Source organism: Pezoporus flaviventris, unplaced genomic scaffold (genome assembly GCF_033815535.1).
Source record: "Pezoporus flaviventris isolate CSIRO_AGI_PZ_B2104156 unplaced genomic scaffold, CSIRO_AGI_Pfla_v1 ptg000253l, whole genome shotgun sequence".
In the NCBI taxonomy this organism is placed as follows: Eukaryota; Metazoa; Chordata; class Aves; order Psittaciformes; family Psittacidae; genus Pezoporus; species Pezoporus flaviventris.
Window position 1 is genome coordinate 213,690 of NW_026892800.1, and position 18,977 is coordinate 232,666.

At 51.8% G+C, this 18,977-nt stretch overlaps 1 protein-coding gene across 1 annotated transcript in view; it reads left to right on the forward strand.

The window, feature by feature from the left end:
- The window catches only part of LGR6 (leucine rich repeat containing G protein-coupled receptor 6), a 109,397-nt gene extending 90,881 nt beyond the window's left edge, over nt 1-18,516 (forward strand). The window contains exons 7-18 of the mRNA XM_061442810.1: nt 769-837; nt 1,567-1,638; nt 2,303-2,374; nt 3,465-3,533; nt 4,474-4,545; nt 6,193-6,258; nt 6,856-6,927; nt 8,462-8,533; nt 9,381-9,506; nt 11,626-11,786; nt 15,624-15,704; nt 16,360-18,516. Of these exons, the coding sequence (XP_061298794.1) occupies nt 769-837; nt 1,567-1,638; nt 2,303-2,374; nt 3,465-3,533; nt 4,474-4,545; nt 6,193-6,258; nt 6,856-6,927; nt 8,462-8,533; nt 9,381-9,506; nt 11,626-11,786; nt 15,624-15,704; nt 16,360-17,597 (2,170 nt within the window). The 3' untranslated portion in view covers nt 17,598-18,516. The remainder of the gene's footprint in view (nt 1-768; nt 838-1,566; nt 1,639-2,302; nt 2,375-3,464; nt 3,534-4,473; nt 4,546-6,192; nt 6,259-6,855; nt 6,928-8,461; nt 8,534-9,380; nt 9,507-11,625; nt 11,787-15,623; nt 15,705-16,359) is intronic.
- Nucleotides 18,517-18,977: the final 461 nt, after the last annotated feature.

Below are 18,977 nucleotides of genomic sequence, written 5' to 3' on the forward strand. Positions count from 1 at the left end.
TCAAATGTCTCTTCTGGTTGCCAGGTCAGAGCAAATGAATGCCAGGCTTGTCATGATGACCAACATACCATATTTTGTTTAATTTATTATACTGCAAATTAAACTTAATGCTCAGCAGTGTCAATACCTCTTGTACACTTCTTCCACCTTTAGCTTATGGTTTCCATTGCAGGGTTCACCCCAACCGTCAAAAGAAGACCTAGGCCTTCCCATAGCCTGCTCTTCTCACTGGTGCCAGTCACAGCATGTCCCAGTGACAGGGAGATCTGGCATCCCCAGGACAAACACCAAGGGAATGGTCCCATGTCCGCTCTGCACTGCAGGGCAAGGGTACCCAGAGAAGCCCTTTCACGGGGCCCACAAAGCTGAATCCTCACCTGTCTTTCTTGTCCTTCATAAAGCCCCATTTTGGCCTGGAAAAGCAGGAAAATGACTCAAAGCAAAGCCCATGGGCTGAGGTCCTGGAAGTGGGCATGGGCCACTCTGAAGACATGAAGCAACAGCACAGCAATGGGCAAGGAGGGACTTGGGGAGAAAGAGTCCAACCATGGCTTGGACAGGCCCTCGCCTCCCTGTGCTCCTAGCAGGGAATATTCCTGCTGCAGAGATGTGTGAGATTTTGTTTCCAGGCACCGGCTGGATCAGCACAGTAGGAAAAACCTGGCTCCCACGCTGAACAACCAAGTTTCCATTCCTTCAAAGCACAGATACACTCGGTTGAGTTCCTACAGCAACATTAATGAATGGTTTCCTTTCCCTGTCTTTCAGGGACCTGAACTACAATGAGCTGCTGGAATTCCCTGGGGCCATCAGGACACTGGGACGACTGCAGGAGCTGTGAGATTTCCTATTTATTCCTCTTCAAAAGCATCGCGTGTGCTCTGACCAGAGGAGAGCACTCGATCCAAGGCTTTCTTTTGGCTTTTCCAGCCCTCTCTGACATGCACTTAGAAGTAGTTTGGCCCTTCAATTTCCATCAGCTCTCATCACCACCATCAACCTCTGCAACAGGCTGGTGGAGGTGAATAGTAGACCTCTCCATCAGGTTTGGAGCTGTTCATCCTCCCGTCACATCTGAAGGTCTCAAAGTCCATCTGATCTTTTTATTCCTGGAAGAATTCTCAGGAATTTCCCTCATCAGGAATCAGCATTACTAGGACATTCAAAATGAGAATAAGATCCTTAACCCACTTTGAGGTGGCTTTTGAAATGCCTGCCACTAACTAAGAAGCAAATTTCCAACAGCCATGTGGGATTAAACCTGGGCATCACCCAGAGCCTGGCCTTGCTCTTGGGCAGGTATTGGTCTTGGTCTCTGTATTCTTGGTGGGTTCAGTGAGTTACATACAGAGCACCAAGCTGTACACTGAGTAAATAGAGCATAATGAAGGTTTTGTCCTGCCCAAAGGCAGACCTTGTTCACTTGCTGGGATGATGCTACATCTGGAGCAGAGCCTACACATCCTATTTTCCATGTGTTTTGAAGACTTTAAAATTGCTGAAGAAACAAGGTGTCTCCAAGGCTTTCTCATTCATTAATATTGAGATATTTGTTTCTCCCAACAGCGGTTTTCATAACAACAACATCAAAGCTATTCCAGAGAACGCATTTGTTGGGAATCCTCTCCTCCAAACAATGTAAGATAATTAAACCATGTTTCCTAAATCCTTATATCCCCCAGAAAGGGGCATTTCCTGACAAAGTTTGGTTGGGATTCCTGACAGTCATCAGCATGACCGCAGTCTGTTATATATGGGCCAGTGCAAGCTGAAATTAGCTCCTCCTCAGCTATGCCTCAGGACTTTTGCCATGGGTTCTCCTTTCTCCGCAGCTGAACTTTGCTGTAGCACAGGCTGATAACAATGAAGGACCAATGTATGGGTGGTCTGCATGGAAACTTGCTGTGTGTAACAGGATTTGCAGAGCCCTGGTTGACATCTGCCTGTGTTTATTCCTTGTGTTTAGAAAAGCTGCTCGCCAGCTCCAGCAGTATCTGTATGTGTCGGGGAGCTGGGACACCAGATCGTTGTGGTGATCACAGCGTTACGGCACTAGAGCAGGGTTGAAGGAAGGCTTTGCATCTTTGGGTTCAGCAGGACACCGAAGAGCCCTTTCAGGCTAGCAGAAGACCTCAGTTTTACCAATGTTCAGCCAAAACAGGCTAGTGGAAGAGCCTGAGGCTATCTGGAAAACAAGGACAGTCAATAGCTGCTGCTATGCTGGGTGCTCCAAGGCTCTTGACCTGTAATAGCATCTTTTCACGCGCAGCAGAATCTGACCAGTTACCCATTTTCTTTGCAGCCATTTTTACGACAATCCCATCCAGTTTGTTGGACAGTCTGCTTTCCAGTACTTGCCAAAGCTCCACACTCTGTAAGTTCATCAGCATGTCCTCAGAGAGGTAACACATCCAAGCCCCAAGCCCTGTGAGCTCGACACCATCGAGGTCTCCTCCCTTCCTCTTGCCTAGAGCCCTTGTGCCAATAGAAGACCATGGTGCCACTCTTCTGGCCAGCCCCAGGGCAATGAGCCAAGGAGTGGACACTGCAGATGTTTTCTGCTGAAGAAGAATCATTTTGAGAAGGGCATTTTGGAGGGACCATTTCATTCCTCCTGTCACCACAGCTGACAGGCACTGGAGTCATTTAGGGTCTCCATGGCTTCATCAGCACCAGCAAAGACCACACTCACAAGTGCCACAACTTCTGTCACATGCTGCTCAAGCAAAACCTGCACTGGTGTGTAGCGGCTCAAATTCAAGGACACTGAAGGCGTCTGCCTTCCCCCACAAGGTGGAGAAGCAGAGGAACATGTGTCCTTTAGCACTGACACCACGGCACAAATAATCTTAGTGGGCAGGTAGCGGTGCCAGTGCTTTCCTCCATACGTTTGGCCCTAAGGCTGCTCCAGGATCACCACCACTCCATGTAGGCTGGCCCGCACTGGGTGGCTTTTCAGCTAACCCCTTGTGGCACAGCACTAAACACTGAGGCAGAGGAAACCTCAGAATCTCTCTTTATAAGCCTCACACAGCCTCCCACACTCAGGCAAATAAATCCTTCCAATGCCCATGCATTCTTTAGATCCAAATGCATAGGCTTAGGGGTCTTGCGTGGGATGCTCTGCTTTACATCCCCCATTGTTTGGGAGGTTCTATTTAATTTGTGTAGGGATCATGCCAAGGATGTCAGTGGTCTGGGGAAGGGTCTGAGCTTGTCAAGCCCCTGTGAACAGAAATGCCCAGCTCCAGCTCACTGCATGTGCACTGTGTGAGACATCTGCTCCACCACCCAGCCAGCAGTGAAACACTGATGAGAGGGGGACCTTTGTATCTGGCCCTCTGATCACCACACTTGGGTGTGAGGAAGCAGATTTGCCCCCACTGCTGATGGGTCTGGGACCTTGGGCAGCTACACTTGCTTCTGGGTCCTGGCCAGCTCACTTCACCCTCATTTCTCTGCAGGTCACTCAATGGTGCGACGGACATCAGGGAATTCCCAGACCTTAAGGGCACCACCAGCCTAGAAGTTTTGTGAGTGGCACCTCTCTCCCTTTTACCCTGCTATTTGTGCTCTTCCTCCATCAAGGCGGTCCAGGCTGTTTCAGCGAGGACAACTTTCACAGTGCTGTGCAGCTGGTTGTCTTCAGCTCTGCCTCTCCCTGGTTACTCACCTCTCTGCTTCGTTTCACCCCTGTGGCTCCTGAAAGCAGCTTTCCTTTCCGTGAGTTGCTCTCTCGCTACTGTTGAGTGTGCTCCAATCCTTGTTTGAGTTATTTTTTTCTCTTCCTTCCCTTCTGCATCTGTGAAGGAAAGAGCCTTTGAGTGCAGGGCTTCAGGGTGGTCTGACAAGACCTAGCGTCTCTGCCCAGCCTGGGACCAGCACTGGCAGGGCAGAAACCATCTGCCACCCAGGCTGGGGGCTTCTGCAACTGTTCTGGTCTCTTCCTCACACCACCAGACCCAGCAGAGCAGGAGCTGGAGGAAATGGGGTCTCTGGCCATCCATGGATCTCCTCTCTAGGGCACTCATCCACACACTGTGCGCAGTGTGGGAGCACAGCTGAGCACCCCACCCCAGGAGCATGATCTGGCTGTGCTTTGCCTCGGGGACATAGGGACACATTATCCATCCCCCATGCACAGGTTTCTGCGGCTCCAGGCACATCACCAGTCTGGACAATGGGGAACTGGGATGGCAGAACACACCACACAGGGCACTGCCACCTGACCTCAAGGTGGTGAAGGACAGCAGTGAATTCTGTATGTGGCAACATCCCAGAATTTCTTATAGCCATATTGACTGGGTCCAGCAGCAGTGCCCGTTTCCAAGGCGGGTTTCATTTCTATCTCAGTATTTCATTGATATTGTCTCTCCTGCCATCACCTGGGACCAGCAGCTGGGCTTGTGGGTCACAGACTCCGTGTGCTGGCTCTCAGTAACATCATTTCTTCTCTCTCCTCCTCTCCTGTAGGACCTTGACCCGGGCAGGCATCCACCTGCTCCCCAGAGGGATGTGCCAGCAGCTGCCCAGCCTCCGAGTCCTGTAAGTAACAGAAAACCCAGCTTTCTTCTTGTCTCGCTCAGGGAGGGGACCAGCTTTGGAAGCCTACCCTGGGGTTCTTATTCCTGTTACCTTTTCCATGCAGAAAACACCACTTTCTTAGGCACTACCTTGAGCGTTACATGAAGCTTGCTTGCTTCATCCCAGCGTGATGCTCTGGACTCACATGGTGCAGCCGGGGCAGATCAGGGTTTTGCTTGGAGTCTTTAAGTTGCTTTGGCTCTACCTGCTTGGCAAAACAAGGAACGATGCTGAGTGGAGGGATGCACTTTTTCCTTTAACTGGGTGCATGATGAAATCCCCACCTCAGAAAGACTCCTGCACCTTTCCAGGAGTCACAGCCCTCGTTCCCGAGATCCCACTTTGTCTGCAGTCAGAGAAATCATCAGGAAATGAGTCATGAGCCAGATTTATACAAGTTTGCAGCCTTAGGGCAAGCAGGAGGCTTGCCTCTCATCAGTTTTTATACAAGCAAGCTGAAAATGAAAACAAGTTTGTTCCAGGAAAGCAACAGGAACGAATCCTTGATCACAGAAATTGGGAACAAGAGGAAAACATAAAAATAAAAGAACACAGTTTGGAACCTTGCAGATCACAGCATTTTGGCTCTAGCTGTCCCTGCAGGGAAGATCTCTCATCTTTAGACATTGGGACCAACTCAATGGCCATCTTGCCACCAAAGTGTAGCCTTTGGAATGGGCCAGGCTGTAGGGTCCCAGGTGCTCTGTTTATGTTGCAAGTTATCTGAGTGCAAAGCAGAGTCTGTTCCTCATGCCTGCCCCTCCTTGTGGGAGAGCTTTACCGGGACACCCCATGTTTTTCTTCATTCTTCTTTCCCACTTAGTTTTGCTGACATTAACTGCATTGCGTTCAGAATCAGGACAGTACGCGGGGCAACGTTTGTGCATGTTTGCATCTCCCTTGCCTTTGAGATGCATTGGCCTTCTGTCCCCACAGAGGTGGTTCTCGCTGCTCTCCCCCACGTTGACACAACTGAACACAGATGATGCTGTTAATGCCACATCTCTGGCCCTCTGCTCCTCACCCCACTCTGCAGACCTGCTGCAGAGATCTTGCATGGGGGCTGTAAGAGCTACCACACGGGCATGAGGCTTGCACCAGTGCTTGCCTTGCACAAAGACACTCAGAGCAAGCATCATGTGTGTGCAGAGTGGAGATCGCCCTCACTGGGGCTTATTGTTGCTGGGGAGGGACTCTTCTTTAGGGACTGTAGTGACAGGATAAGGGGTGATGGGTTCAAACTGAAACATTGGGAGTTTAGATTGGATCTAAGGAGGAAGTTCTTTCCTGTTAGGGTGGTGAGGCACTGGAATGGGGTGCCCAGGGAGGTTGTGAATGCTCCATCCCTGGCAGTGTTCAAGGCCAAGTTGGAGCCTTGGGTGAGATGGTTTAGTGTGAGTTGTCCCTGCCCATGGCAGGGGGGTTGGAACTGGATGATCTTAAGGTCCTTTCCAACCCAAACTATTCTATGATTCTATAATTCTATGACTGTTGTCCACATCTGTGCAAAATGGAAGTCGGGTCACCCCCTCTCCAGCTTCCCAAGGGAGGGATCGGGGTGCTCCCGTTTGATCTCTTCACACTGCTGTGCTGGTCCTTCCCCTGCAGGGAGCTCTCACACAACCACATCGAAGACCTGCCCAGTTTCCACCGGTGCCAGCGGCTGGAGGAGCTGTGAGTAACGAGATGCCCCCGTGCACCACACTGGGGAGAAGGGATCTTATGGGGAGAGAGGCAGTTCCCACACTCAAACCTCAGCCTTCACCAAGCGCTTGGGAAGCTGAGCGCTGGAACTCACTGTGTGGGCTGCAAGCAGACCAGAGCTCCAAGCCTTGTCCCTGTGCAAATACAGGATACGAATACATCCCCTGTGCACGGGAGCTTCATTAACTCAGTTCTTTTCAGGGGGCCCAGCCACAGCATCAGAACTAGAACGTGACAGCACTGAATTTCACTTCAAAAGCAGTCTGCAGGCTTAGGGTGGAACAGAGTAGGGGACCAGCATGGCTTTGTAGCTAATGGGGCACATTCAACCACTACACATCAACAGTACTTTGCTGTGCTGCCATGGCATCAAAAGTAGAGGCCGTCTGACCACTGGAGCTGCCCACTTTAAGCTGTTTTGTTGAGCATCCTGTTTACCCCTTGAAATAAGAGTAGATCTCCCAAGCTCAAATGGTGGCTTCCACTGGGACAGTGCCTGCTGTGGGGTGACAATGACCCCTACCAAGTGTGAATGCTGCTTTCTCAGACCGGCTTCTGCTTTTTCAGTGGTCTCCAGAACAACAGGATCCATGAGATCAGAGCAGACACCTTTGTGCAGCTGATGGCCCTGCGCTCCATGTAAGTACAGCAGGGGAGCAACTGGACTTTTTGATGGAAGAAGGGGACTTGTGAGCTCCAGCTCTTCCACTTCCCTTTACAAAAGCACAGGGCAAAAACGCTCCCTCTGACTTCCCTTCTGCATGCAGACAGCCCTCTGTAAAAGAACACATCACCTGCCAGCCTCACTGCCCACACACAGGGATGCTTCCCATCACATGCCCAGGCTACACACTGCAACTCGTATGATGCACAGCACACACTACAGACAACTGACCTCTAGATACCCACACAGGCATGGACACATGGCAGGGACTTGTGCATGAGCATCCCTTTCCCTGCACACGCTAGTCCTAGGCTGTGCATTCCTGGGACCCCCATGCAGAGCACCCCCTTTGATTTGGGACAGTGTCCCCACAACTCAGCAGTGTATGTTAGATGTATGAAGTGCACACAAGTGTGCACATAACATACACACACAGGAACCTTGCAGCACACAGCCCATTGACATGCTTGGCACCTCTGAGAAGCGAGCAAGGCTCCACAGGGCATGATTCTCCCTGTACATGCGAGAAGAGCCCTCAACACGCTGATGGTTTCTATTTACTGTTCTCTTAGGATAGGAACTGAATTGCATGGAAGCTTCTGCCTCTGGTGCAGCATTTAACAGGCCAGCATTCCTAGAGGTGCACATTGTGTTAGTAACTGCACAGGAGCACTCACGTATCGCATGGAACACTACAGACAAGCATGGAAATAGGGGCCTGCTGCTGGCACACACACTCATACAAACGTACATCTGAGAATGCAAGCTCCAGCATTTGCCTCTGGGTGTTTCCTGCATCCCTATGGGAAGGATCCATCTCACCCAGTTTCAGCCTTTTGCAGTGGGACACACACACACACACGCACACACACCTGGGCAGGTATCTCCAGCTCCCTTTGGAGCAGGAAAGATGAAGACACACACAGCAGACTTCTCCTGTAGTCAGTCTTAGGAGATAAAGAGGCTTCTTGATCCACTGGCTCTTCTCTGCTGGTAACAGAGGGTGCTGAGCCCTCTGGCTCAGGTGGAAGCAGAGTTCATTGAGCAGCCTCAGTGTGCTCAAGCCAACTGTCTATGACAGGAAACACTCCCAGATGACCTCGGTTCACCTTCACCCAGTCCCTGAGCAGATCTGCCTGTGCCTGGGAGCCCAGCACTGTAACCATGAGGGATGCTCTGGCACTACAGCATAACCTGTCTACTGCTCTGAGGTTTAGTGTGTTAGCATAGCACCCCAGATTTACAGAAACTAACCCAAAGGAACCTTTCCCATTGGTCTCAGTGGAGGAGATCCTCCAAGGCAAACCCTGGTACCCTTTGCTAGAAATCACCCATATATAAGACCCAAACATATTTGTTTCCAAGGAGCTGCAATGAGACAGAGCTTGCTGCTGATCTAGAGGCTACAGACCCCACATTTGCTCGCATCGAGCCCCTTTACCGGGGAGGTGTCAGCAGCTTCACTGCCCTGCTTTACTCCCCTCTTACTGTTATGTCCTTGCCTTGCAGAGACCTGAGCTGGAATCACATCCAGTTTATTCACCCTGAAGCCTTTGTGACCCTGCACTCGCTCACCAAGCTGTAAGTTGCAGTGATACCAATGCTCCATCCCTGGAGGTGTTCAAGGCCAGGTTGGACAGAGCCTTGGGTGCCGTGGTTTAGTGTGAGGTGCCCCTGCCCACGGCAGGGGGTTGGAACTGGATGATCTTAAGGTCCTTTCCAACCCTAACTACTCTACGATATTTCTTTCACAGTGGGCCATGGAGAGCAGGTATCTGAGGAGCTCAGATATCCCCAAGGATACCTGGCATTTAGATACCAGAAGGCTGCAATGCTGAGGTGCATGCCTCAGCACTGACATGGGCAGACCAAATCCCAAGGTTTCCTACCGATATTAAGGGGACAATGAAAAAGCATCTTCAAGATGCTGCCACCCTGAACACTTAAACCTTCACTTTCTGATGCTTTCAAACCTGCTTTAGATGTCCTTATGAAAGATCAGCAGGACACACCGTTTTGGCAAGAGTATTGCAGGCTACCTTTGCTGGCCTTAGAGGGGGCCCCAGTCCTCAGGCCCCTCACTAAGGTCCTTGGGTACTGAATGGGCTGGAAGCTGCAGTCATACCTGACCTGTTATGGGGGGAGTTGTGAGGGAAGAGATGCATGGGAGAGATATTTGTACAGGAGGTAGATACTATCCCGAGCTTTCAATGTGAACATTAGCCCCTGCCCCTCATTTTCCCCAGGGATTGCAGTATGGATCCATTTACCTCCAGCGGATCCTGGTCCCCGTGCAGCACCAGGTCCCATTTCAGCATCCCATTAGAGGGAGTAATCCAGTGTGGCTCCCTAAGCCTCTGCTTGGCTGAGATACAACCAGCACCAAAACTCTGACCGTGATCTCCCTTCTCTGCTTTCCCTTCATCAGGGACTTGACTGATAACCGGCTGGTCACGCTGCCTCTGGATGGTTTGGGTGGACTGACCCATCTGAAGCTCCAAGGCAACCCTGCTCTCTCTGAGCCCTTCACCAAGGAGAGCTTCCCCAAAATGAGGTAGTGGTGGTGTTGGCTCTTTCACTTCTGGCTCTCAGCACAGTCTGTGTTTGCTTACAGCAATCAGTCTCCTTCTTTCCTTGTTTATCTCGTGCTTTCCTCCATCCTTTCAGGCCAATAGGGTGAGGGAGCTTCATCTGCTGCTAATGGGCCTCATCTTTTAAAGTCTTCCATGGGAGAGTGGTGATGCTCCCGGGCCCATCGGCCCCCACCCAAACACACACACAAGTGGAAAGCATGGAGCAGGCCCAGCTCAGGGCTCCCTTGAATGGAAAACATTCCCAGAAGCCAGTCCTAGCTAATGACATCCAGCTTTCCTTCAGTAAACTCTGTTTGTGTGGCCGCGCCTGGTCTGCTATGGATTAATGAGGAGCCTGAAGGGGTCAAACCAAGCCAAATGGGGCTGCAGAAGGCTTGGAGTGCAGTGCCACGCTGCAGGCTCTGGCTCCCCTGACCCTCCCGTAGTGGTGGGTCTCCAGCACGTCATCTGCCCTCAGGCTGAGCCCCCCGTGGTCCAGATGACTCAAATGCCCCTCAAGTGAAGCCATCTTCTGCTTGGGTCTCCCAGGTAGCTCCCTTGGAGCCAAGGATGCATGAGCTGATGCTCCCACTCATCCAGTACGGGTTCCCAAGGGTAGAGCTGCTCCAGTTTAGACACCCACTGCTGGGGTCACAGCCACCCCAACACTGGGCTTAGGAGCTCAGGCCTGGTGCAAAGCATGGATCTCTCACTTCAGTCTGCCTCAGCAGTGCTGTCCACAGGGCTTTCTCTCCTGGTGGCTTCGACTTATCATAGCTGGTTTCCAAATGGCAGGGGATCCCAGAAGCTTCTGGAGGGCTTTCCACACCCAAGATAGCAGTCCCTTGTGCCCAGTGGGTCAAGTTGAGCATTTCCTCAACTGTTCCTCCTCTAAACTTAATTCCATTGACATCTGTGGAACTGATTTGGATTGGTACCAGAAAAGCTGAGTGTGCAGGAGTGGTTAATGAGTCATGGCACGTGACGGACCAAATAACCTTCTCTTAAGGATAACAATATCCTTATCTTTGGGGTACTGCCATTAAATAGACCTATTCTTGGGCATATGTCTGGAGGGATGATCTGAGAACAGTCCTCAGCCATCCTGGGAGATTCTGTACTTCGCCATCACCTTGCAATAATAGGATTTAATTGGGAGCTTATAACAGGAAGGCAGCTTGTATACAGAGTTTCCCTAGCCTCCCAGGGCTCGGCCAGATATGTTTGGGAACTTAAACAAAGTGTATTTTTAGGCTATAAAGTTTCACCACATTCACTGATCTCGTCAGGGGACCGTAATTGTCTGGAAAACCTGAGGTTCCTTTGCCTCCATCAGCAGTCTGCCTGACTCCCAGCAACGAAGCAGGAGTGTGCAGCCTTTGAAGAGCACGCAGCTGCTGACTGATAGGCTGGTATTCATCCAGCTGATGTTCAGCTGCTGTTTAATGAACCTTGAAACACACGCTGTAATTAACTGACAATTCGACTCCCGAGCAGAAATCAGACATGAAAATAACTTGCTCCACTCAAGAGACCTGAGATTGCCCTGTTTGAGCTGGCAGGGGTGAGCTGTGGTCCTGGAACTGGAGCTTGGAGGTGCCTCTCTGACCCTCAGCACCAAGCAAAGGAGGACCTTGCACTCCCTTGAGCTCTTGGGAAGCTTCTCACTTTAAGCCAAAGAAAGGATGCCCAGCAAAAAACGGCTTTGGGGTCAGCACTGAAGGGTGCACATGCAGATGGTGCATTGCCAGAGGGCGGAGGAAAAAGAGGCTATTTCAGTCTAGGGAGAACTGCAGGAAGGTTTTTAGGAACATCCAGGAACTTCAGTGCAGTTTCCAAACCTGTTGTTTGATAACATCCTATTGACCGACAGTGTCTTCAGCACCAAAAGCGGGCAGTGCAGAGACACCGTGGCGTGACTTGGGCCCACATTCTGTCCTACACGGAGTCCTTCACCAGGGCAAAGTCCTGCTCCGATGTAACCATCACCTGATAGACTTGTTTTGGTTAAATATGGCAGTCAAGCACAAAGAGCACAGCAATGGAGAGCGAGGCCATGGAGGTGATGCACCTCAAAGTTCTGCTTTCCCCCTCTTACAGAGTTCTCGAGGTACCTTACGCCTACCAGTGCTGTGCCTATGGAAGCTGCAGCAGCTTCTTCAAGATGTCCAGCCAATGGGAGACGGAAGACATGAGCCCTGAGGAGGAGGATCCCCACAAGAGGACCGTGGAATTGTTTCCAGGTCATGCTGATAACCACTGTAAGTAACCTGGGCTGAACGGTGATCAACCCATGGGCAGAACCGTGGTGTGGGCTAGGATGTGATCCTGCTCTTGCTAGGTACCAAAGCATTTGCTGTCTCAAAAGACAGTCTCTCCCAGCTCTGTTGACAGACCAAGACCTACCGTAGGCTGCCAGGCCCCCAGGCCAGTCTCAGCCTCATGGATTATATGTGTGTTCACAAGATACTATGACCAGAGGGGAATGCTGACTGATTCCAAGATGTGCCAGATGAGACTATTAGCAGCTTGTAAAGGCTCATATTTTCAGATGTTAAAGCACTCATTCTGCCTTGAAATACCAAACCACAGAGGTACAAATGCAAAATGCTCAAGAAAATCCTTCTTTACTATGTGCAGCTTTTGCAGATAGTCTCCTTACCACTCGGTAATGCATGGTCTACTCTTCACAATGAGGGTTTTGTGATACTGCTATTTTATTTAATCGATTGTTGCTTTATTTCTGTCCCCAGTGCTTCCTTTTCTGATGGCCACCAGCAGTATTTAGCTGCGTTACATGAATCTTGTAACACACCCTCATTAAAGAGGAAAAAAGCTCTCAAACATTCCTTCCATGCAAGAGATACATTGGTCTCATTAAGAGAAAATACCTCGGAGCTCCATCCCCGCAGTGTACAGCCAGGCCCATCAGGGTGCTTGGATGCTGTGGGAGAACTTGTGAGAGGGATGGGGCACGCTTCCAGACAGCCGTGTCCTCTCAGCCTTGCATAGTGATTCCAGCAAGGGACTGGGGAGCCCTTTACAAACAAGCCTGCAGAACCTCACGGCTGGGTGGTGAAAGGCCACTTGTCCCAGGCAGCTGGGTAGGGATGAGAAATGGGTCCCCAGTGACCCAGCCCTGCTCCAGCAGCCAGGCAGTGCTGCCTGCCTGCACCCAGCACCCATCCAGCACCAAAGGACTGGCTGACTCCAGCCACATGGTGCCCAGCCATGGACTCTGGGACCAGCTCTACTGCTTCCCATCCTGCCATAGTCCTGGGTACCTGGGAACCCCCAGACACCACCCAAGTGTGTCTGGTCACATCCAACCGAGAGCCACCCCAGGCCCAAAGCAGTGTGGTTGGCACATTCCTGTCCCCTTGTCACAACAGATATTCAAGGTCCCATTTTCAAAACTTTTGGTGCTCAGGAGATGCCTCTTTGCATTATAATTGGTGGCATTTCACAGATTCACCCCTGCCCTAAGCCTGTCCCGTGCGGCTGGGCAGGACCCCGAAGATGGCTTTGGGGCTGTCACACAGGGCATCCGGCAGCTCGCTCCTGCTACCCTCCCCAAACAGGGAGGGCAGGGAAAGAGCAAGTGGTACTATTGCCACAGGCCACTTCCATCACACCCCACTTCAGGACCACTAGTTCGAGGATAGAAAGGGATGTATTTACTTACAAACATGTGTTTGCAATAATGGAATGAAGCCCTAGAAAGTGAGAAGAGAACACACTTGTATGGCTGTCCTTGATAAAGGCACACTGCTTTACCCAGCCCAGCACCTCCACTAGGTTCTAAAGCAGACTCATTAGCATTTACAACCATTCAGCATTACTGAGGGGTCCTTAGACCATTCTAAGACTACTTCTGCCATTCAAGACCACTCAAGCTTCCCAAAATCACCTGCCGAGGCCCCTTGCAGCCACCTATGCCCTAACTGTGAAGGAGAGAGCACTTATCTGCCAACCACACGTGGGGACTGCCCTGGCTATGGCAGACACCAGCAAAGGGGAAGAAGCATCCAGCCGGGTGGTTTTTGTTCTCCTCTTCATTCCACATCAGTGTTAGTAAGGCAGCTGGGAACCGTTCTCCATGCAAAGGACACTACAAGCAAAGCACTTTTGTTCCATGAGGCCTCAGATAAGTGGAAGCACATTAGCTAAATTCAAATAAATAAGGGCTACCTAACAGGGAATGAAGCCTGCGCTGCTACATCCCCGCAGCCCTTTGCTTTTCTCTACAACTCCCAGGCTAGGGGAAGCACTGATTTCCAGCAGAGAGAGGTACATTTTCTGCCTTGAACCCCTCTGCGCTGGCCAAGGATTGCTTTGCAATTCCCAGCTAGCTCAAAAGCTGAGGCAAAACAAAAGATCACTCCTTCATTCCATGCAAAGGTCTAACCCCCACTTCAAACCAGCCTTTGTGCATTCCAGCCCTTTGAAGAGAAAAGGGATGGGGGCAGGTTAGGATTTAACGTTACCATGGGCAGGGTTGGGCAGAAAGTGCAAGCCTCTGCATTGATTTGAGCATTGTGACTGCACACCACAGCCCCTGCGCTCTGGGTGAAAAAGGCACTGGAGATTTATAAGGCTATAAAATACAAGGACGAAACATTTTCCCATCCCACTGTGAGTGTTTTCTTGCCAGGCTCCAAAGCAGCAGAAAGATTTCAACTCTTACACAGACACACTTTGAAAATGGCTTTTTTTCCCCCAAAGCTCCCTGAAGCTGAGGAAGCCACAATGCTTGTCAGGAGGCACTAAAGAGAACACGTTGTTTGTCATCGTTCTTCAACCTGATGATCCCAGTCTTATTCCCAAATACAGACAGGGAGTAGACCTCATGAGGGACCCCATTTCTAAACAGATCAGGCAACTAAATCCCTCTTGGGTGAGTTATATCCTCAGCACTGTGGAAACTCGCCTTCCTGCACGTGGACACCAGCATCAGCCCATATCATCCCATGGAGAATTCATCCCACGGCCACAGACCCAGGTCCCTGGATATTGGGCTGCAAGAAGCAAAACCCCACGTCCCTTTCCCCTTCTTCCCACTTGCAGGAAAGCCTCCAAAGATCTCCCTTGGGAGCAGCAGGCCGTGCTGGTGCCATGGGTGGGGATGGTGCAGCAGCACAGCAGCTGTCCTCACCACATCTCAGCACTGTGAATCAGTGGCAGTGTAAAAAGAGGAGCCAGGAACAGAGCAGAAAAGCATGCCTTGGATTTGATTGAGAGGATGCCATTCTCCTTGGTGATGACCTTCCCCTAAGGGCCACCAAAACACAAAAAACCCAGAGCCATTCTCTTCCAGCAGCTTCTCCTTCAGCCAGCGAGACTCTGCCTGATCCTCAGTGAGCCCACGCCTGGCTCAGGGTGTCCTCGTGATGGAGATGTGGGCCCAGCAAGGATGGGCAATGGGGGCAGCACAGTGTGGGTGCATAAACCCCATGGGTATGAAGTCTGCAGGCAGGGGCAATCAGCCTGCCTTTAAGAAAATGCAAGACAGTGCATCACATTCCCAAGAAATTGTAGGACATAAAATAAAGCAATAGATGTTGGGTTCTCTTGTCTCTTTGCTTCTGAGCTCTTTGGTGGTTGTTGCTGATGAAGACTTTGTGCTGCAAGTAGAAGCTAACAGCTCTCTTTGAACAAAGCTCCAATGTCATTGAGGATGAACCAACGTTGGACAAAGCCTGCCCAGAAAGCTTCCATTTAGAAGATGCATTTGAAGGCTTTGTTTTCTGTAACCACATAGGCTGGAGTATTTCTTTATGTTTAATAAAGCATGCTGGGAGGAGGGATCTGCAGTCACAAAGCACTGGGATCTGTGGCTCTTCCACTTCAGATGTTGGGAGTGACCTCAAAACAGAGGGGCTGCCCACACTGCAACCCACCAACATCTACAAGAGCCTCTCCCTCTACAGCAATGACTGCAGGGGTCAAACCAGACACCAGCAGCTACTGTGAACAGGAGAGCTGGGAATCATTTGGGAAGGTCTGTGTTGAGGACAGGCAGTGGGAAAAGCTTCTAGCCCAGCTAGCCCTGATGGCCCTGCTCATTCTCTGAGCAATGATTCTCATTTTCTCCCCAGATGACCTAGATACAGACGACCTCCAGCTGGACCTTGAGGAATCCAAGCTGCACCCCACTATTCAGTGCACTCCAAGCCCAGGTGAGCAGCCAGGGCAACCCTTTGAACACAGCCTTTGAGCTTCTCTAAGTCCCCAAGGTCCCACAACCCTTCCCATGCCTCAGACGTGCAGATCAGAAGCCGGAATGGTTGGGCTCTGGCCAAACTGGGGACAAGTGAGGAGCTTCCTTCTCCCAACCCAGCTGTAGCTGCCCTCCTATGAGGGGAGGACAAGGTCTGATCAGGTGATTCCTGATCAGGAATCTGAGGTATCCAGCTCCTCCATCCACCACCCTGCCCGCACTCAGACTCATGCTTTCAAGAAGTTCCCGTTCCCTTGCAAGACCGAGACTTTGCTTTGTCCCAGCCAGCCCATAATACTGCATGACAAGACCTTGTCCTTCATCTCCTGATCCTACTTGCAGCACTGCAGACTGCAGGGGTATTTTACTCTGTTTCCTGAGAAAGGGAGAGGAGGGAGGTGCCACTGTCTCCTTACTTCCATCAGAACCATGCCAGCAAGCACAGGCTGGCTGGGACACCAGGAACTGCTTTTGGATTTGGTGCCCATTTGCAGCTCAGTGGTGTCCTCACAAGCAAGATCACTCAGTTTCCTCTCATTTCTTTTGATCTCTGCTGCTTAAAACTTGTGAAGGGGAATATCCTGGGTATAACTTTGGGGTCTGCTTTCTTCCAGGTCCCTTCAAGCCTTGCGATCACTTGTTCGAGAGCTGGATCATCCGCCTGGGAGTCTGGGTCATCGTCCTGGTCTCAGTGCTCTGCAACGGGCTGGTCATCCTGGCTGTCTTTGCCTCTTCCAGCTACCTGTCTCCAGTCAAGTTCATCATCGGCTCCATCGCCGGAGCCAACATGCTGACCGGCATTTACTGCAGCGTGCTGGCTCTCGTCGACGCCCTGACCTACGGCCACTTTGCCAACTATGGTGCCAGATGGGAGACGGGAGCGGGCTGCAGGGTGACAGGGTTCCTGTCCGTGTTTGCCTCCGAGGCTGCCATCTTCCTGCTGGCGCTGGCTGCCGTGCAGTGCAGCATCTCAGTCTCCTGCGTGCGGGGCTATGGAAAGTCACCCTCCTTAGGCAAGGTCAAGGCTGCTGCTTTTTGCTGCCTGTTGCTGTCCTCTGTGGCTGCCGTTCTCCCTCTCTTCTCCATTGGGGAATATGGAGCATCTCCTCTCTGCCTCCCATATCCCATTCCAGATGGGAAACCAGCCACCCTGGGCTTCACTGTGGCCTTGGTGATGACAAACATGCTCTGCTTCCTGACTATCACAGGCACCTACATCCGACTCTACTGCAACCTGCTGAAGGGGGAGTTCAGCGCTGTCTGGGACTGTGCCATGGTCAAGCATGTGGCCTGGCTGATCTTCACCAACTGCCTCCTCTACTGCCCAGTAGCCTTCCTCACCTTCTCCTCCACACTCAACCTCTTCCTCGTCACCCCAGAGGTCATCAAATCCATCCTCCTCGTGGTCCTGCCCCTGCCCGCCTGCCTCAACCCATTGCTCTACGTGCTCTTCAACCCCCACTTCAGAGATGACCTCCGCCTGCTGAGGCGGAAGGGCCAGGACAAGGGGAGCTACCCCGAGTCCTGCGGGGTCGATGACATGGATAAAAGCTCCTATGACTCCACGCAGGCTCTGGTGAGCTTCTCCGACATCGACCACATATTCGAGACGCCCGATTCCCTGGGAGTGCACCCCATCCTTGACAGCTTCAGCTTCCCCTCCATGACGCTCGTCCCCTGCCAGCAAAGGGTGGGCACCAGGGGGAAGGAGAGAGGCTTTTCTGAGCATTGTCCCTGCCTCAATGACAGTGAGGTGCTGATCACTTCGGAGAGCAGAGAACCAGCCGGCAGCAGCCTCCGGATAACCTTCTTCCCCTCCCCTCCCACACCACCCTACGTGTCTCACTTATAAACCTCCTCTGATTAGCCATGCCCAACAGCCCCACACCACACACTGAGGGCCAGCCCCAGCACCGGGTGGCCAGCAAGGTGACAGCAGGCTGCTCCATGTAAAGCACCAGTACAACCCATCTACCCTCGCCCCCATCGTGTCTGCCTGGACAACAGGCACCTCTCTGCCAGCTGCCACTCGCCTGGGAGGGCTCTGACTGAGCTCCAGATACTCGGGGCTGGTCATGGGAGGAGATAAACCCCTGCATGAGTGCTTCTCCTGCTAGGGACTGGCTGGGAGCGAGTCGCACCAGTTCAGGAGATAGGTCAGGGAGATCCTCATCATCATCCAGCTGCATCACAAGCCAGGAGGAGCCTGCAGCAAAGCCAAGCACGTCTTCTCAAGGCAGAGATGCCTTAGCAAAAGCCATTGTTCTGTGGCAGAAACACATGGAAACGGCCAACTGCAATGATGTGGCTACCCATAGGGACCTTGTTCTCCAGGGTTCTCTGCAGGCCCCACAAACCCCTGGAAATGGGCTTGCATCTGCCCCACACCACCGACTGGAAGAGCAGAAGTGGGTTAAAAGCAGTGTGTGCACCTGAGGTTTGGACCGCCCCTGTTTTGGGAGGCTCTGCTTCATCCACTGAGAGCCTCACAGGTTGGGCAGGACCCCCACTTTCAGCTGATAGCAGGAGCTGGGAATGCTCAGCCCCTCCTTCAATCTGACCCACAGTGTCTGACAAACAAGGGGTCTCTGAACTTCAAGGCAGCCAAATCCAAACACCTCCCTGGAGAAACCCATGTGCTTTGCCTGAGGTCACTCAGCAGCACCTTGACACGGTGCATCCAGCTTCATCGCTCCCTTCACCTTCATGTGCTGCAGCACTCCTGTCTGTAGTCACGAGGCTCCTGGTCACACCCAGTGAAACTGGGGTCTGGCCCCAAACCTCACTCCTGGAAGAGGCTGTTGGCTCTTCTCCCCATGCAGAATAGCCATTTGGGGGCTGCATTTGCCCTCCCCTATTTTAAGGGCAGCTCATGTAGGAGGAGGGAACAGAAATCAGCCTTGTGGGATGATGGCATCAGGAGGACACCAGTCACTGGGAACAGTCTCAAATCTGCTCCCTGCAGCTCAGGGATCTCCCAGATCCACCCTCTCCATCACAAACCTTCCTACTGCCACCCAACGCAACAGGGAGCCCGGAGATCAGAGCTCAAGCCCTACACACACAAAGCTTTGGTCCTGCTGACATTACTGCAGCTGTATGTCATCCATTCTTGTGAGACAATAAATGAGCCCCATTGCTGACCAGTGGCTGGCTTCTGTCCTCTTGCGTGTGGAAAGCACCTTGTTGGTTCATTCAGCAACCGGCTGCCTGCCTCTCAAGCCAAGCTGGG